Below are 777 nucleotides of genomic sequence, written 5' to 3' on the forward strand. Positions count from 1 at the left end.
CTTGGGAACTTGTAAAAAATCCTATACTTTATTTAATTTGTAAATATTCCTCTGACTAAGAAATGTATTTGCCACCACAAATTTAAGCCTTTGATAAACTAATGTGTAATGTCTACCAACACATTTTTGACTGTTTTGTCCTTTTTGGACACAAAATTCTTCATGCCTACAACCCCTGGCATTCTACCACCACCTGCATTTTTGGTTAAGACCCATCACCTGCAGGATCGGTTTGCGGCCTCTGGGAAGCAACACCCGTGGCCAAAGAAATTTGGGAAAACAAAGACTTGGCTCATTAAAAGTGTCAGATGATGGTTTCTGGCTTTGAAGAACTTTTAATTGGCTTTAGATGGGAGGTTTGTGTTTAAGTGTTTTGCTTTTTCTGAGATGTGACTTGACATGAGTTCCAAAAACAATTGGCTAGTTAGGTTTGCAGAAGGAATCATTGTGCTCCCTGTTAATCAGCTCTCCTCTCTCTGTTCCCCCTCATCCCTCTTCTGATTCCAGTGGTGCTTCATGCCCCACCTCCAACCAAGATCAAACGGGAGCTGCACAGCCCCTCCTCTGAGTTGTCGTCTTGTAGCCATGAGCAGGCTTTCGGTGCTAACTATGGAGAAAAGTGCCTCTACAACTATTGGTAAGTGGGTAAGCGGAGCCGAAGAAAGGCTGCCCAGAAAGACTCTGGAAGTAGCCATCAAGCTGAGTGTTCCAGGTATTATCAGAACACCCTCGGGTAGAACACGCCCTTCTTTCATAGCAACATAATCCTCTTGGTTT

General features: G+C 43.5%; 1 protein-coding gene across 1 annotated transcript in view; it reads left to right on the forward strand.

Moving 5' to 3' along the window:
• Nucleotides 1-637, forward strand: part of ETV5 (ETS variant 5) — a gene marked incomplete at its 3' end in the record, with an annotated part of 28404 nt that extends 27767 nt beyond the window's left edge. The window contains exon 6 of the mRNA XM_021708783.1: nucleotides 508-637. Within this exon, the coding sequence (XP_021564458.1) occupies nucleotides 508-637 (130 nt within the window). The remainder of the gene's footprint in view (nucleotides 1-507) is intronic.
• Nucleotides 638-777: the final 140 nt, after the last annotated feature.

Source organism: Carlito syrichta, unplaced genomic scaffold (assembly GCF_000164805.1).
Source record: "Carlito syrichta isolate Samal-C Ts95f unplaced genomic scaffold, Tarsius_syrichta-2.0.1 Scaffold63716, whole genome shotgun sequence".
NCBI classification, from domain to species: Eukaryota; Metazoa; Chordata; class Mammalia; order Primates; family Tarsiidae; genus Carlito; species Carlito syrichta.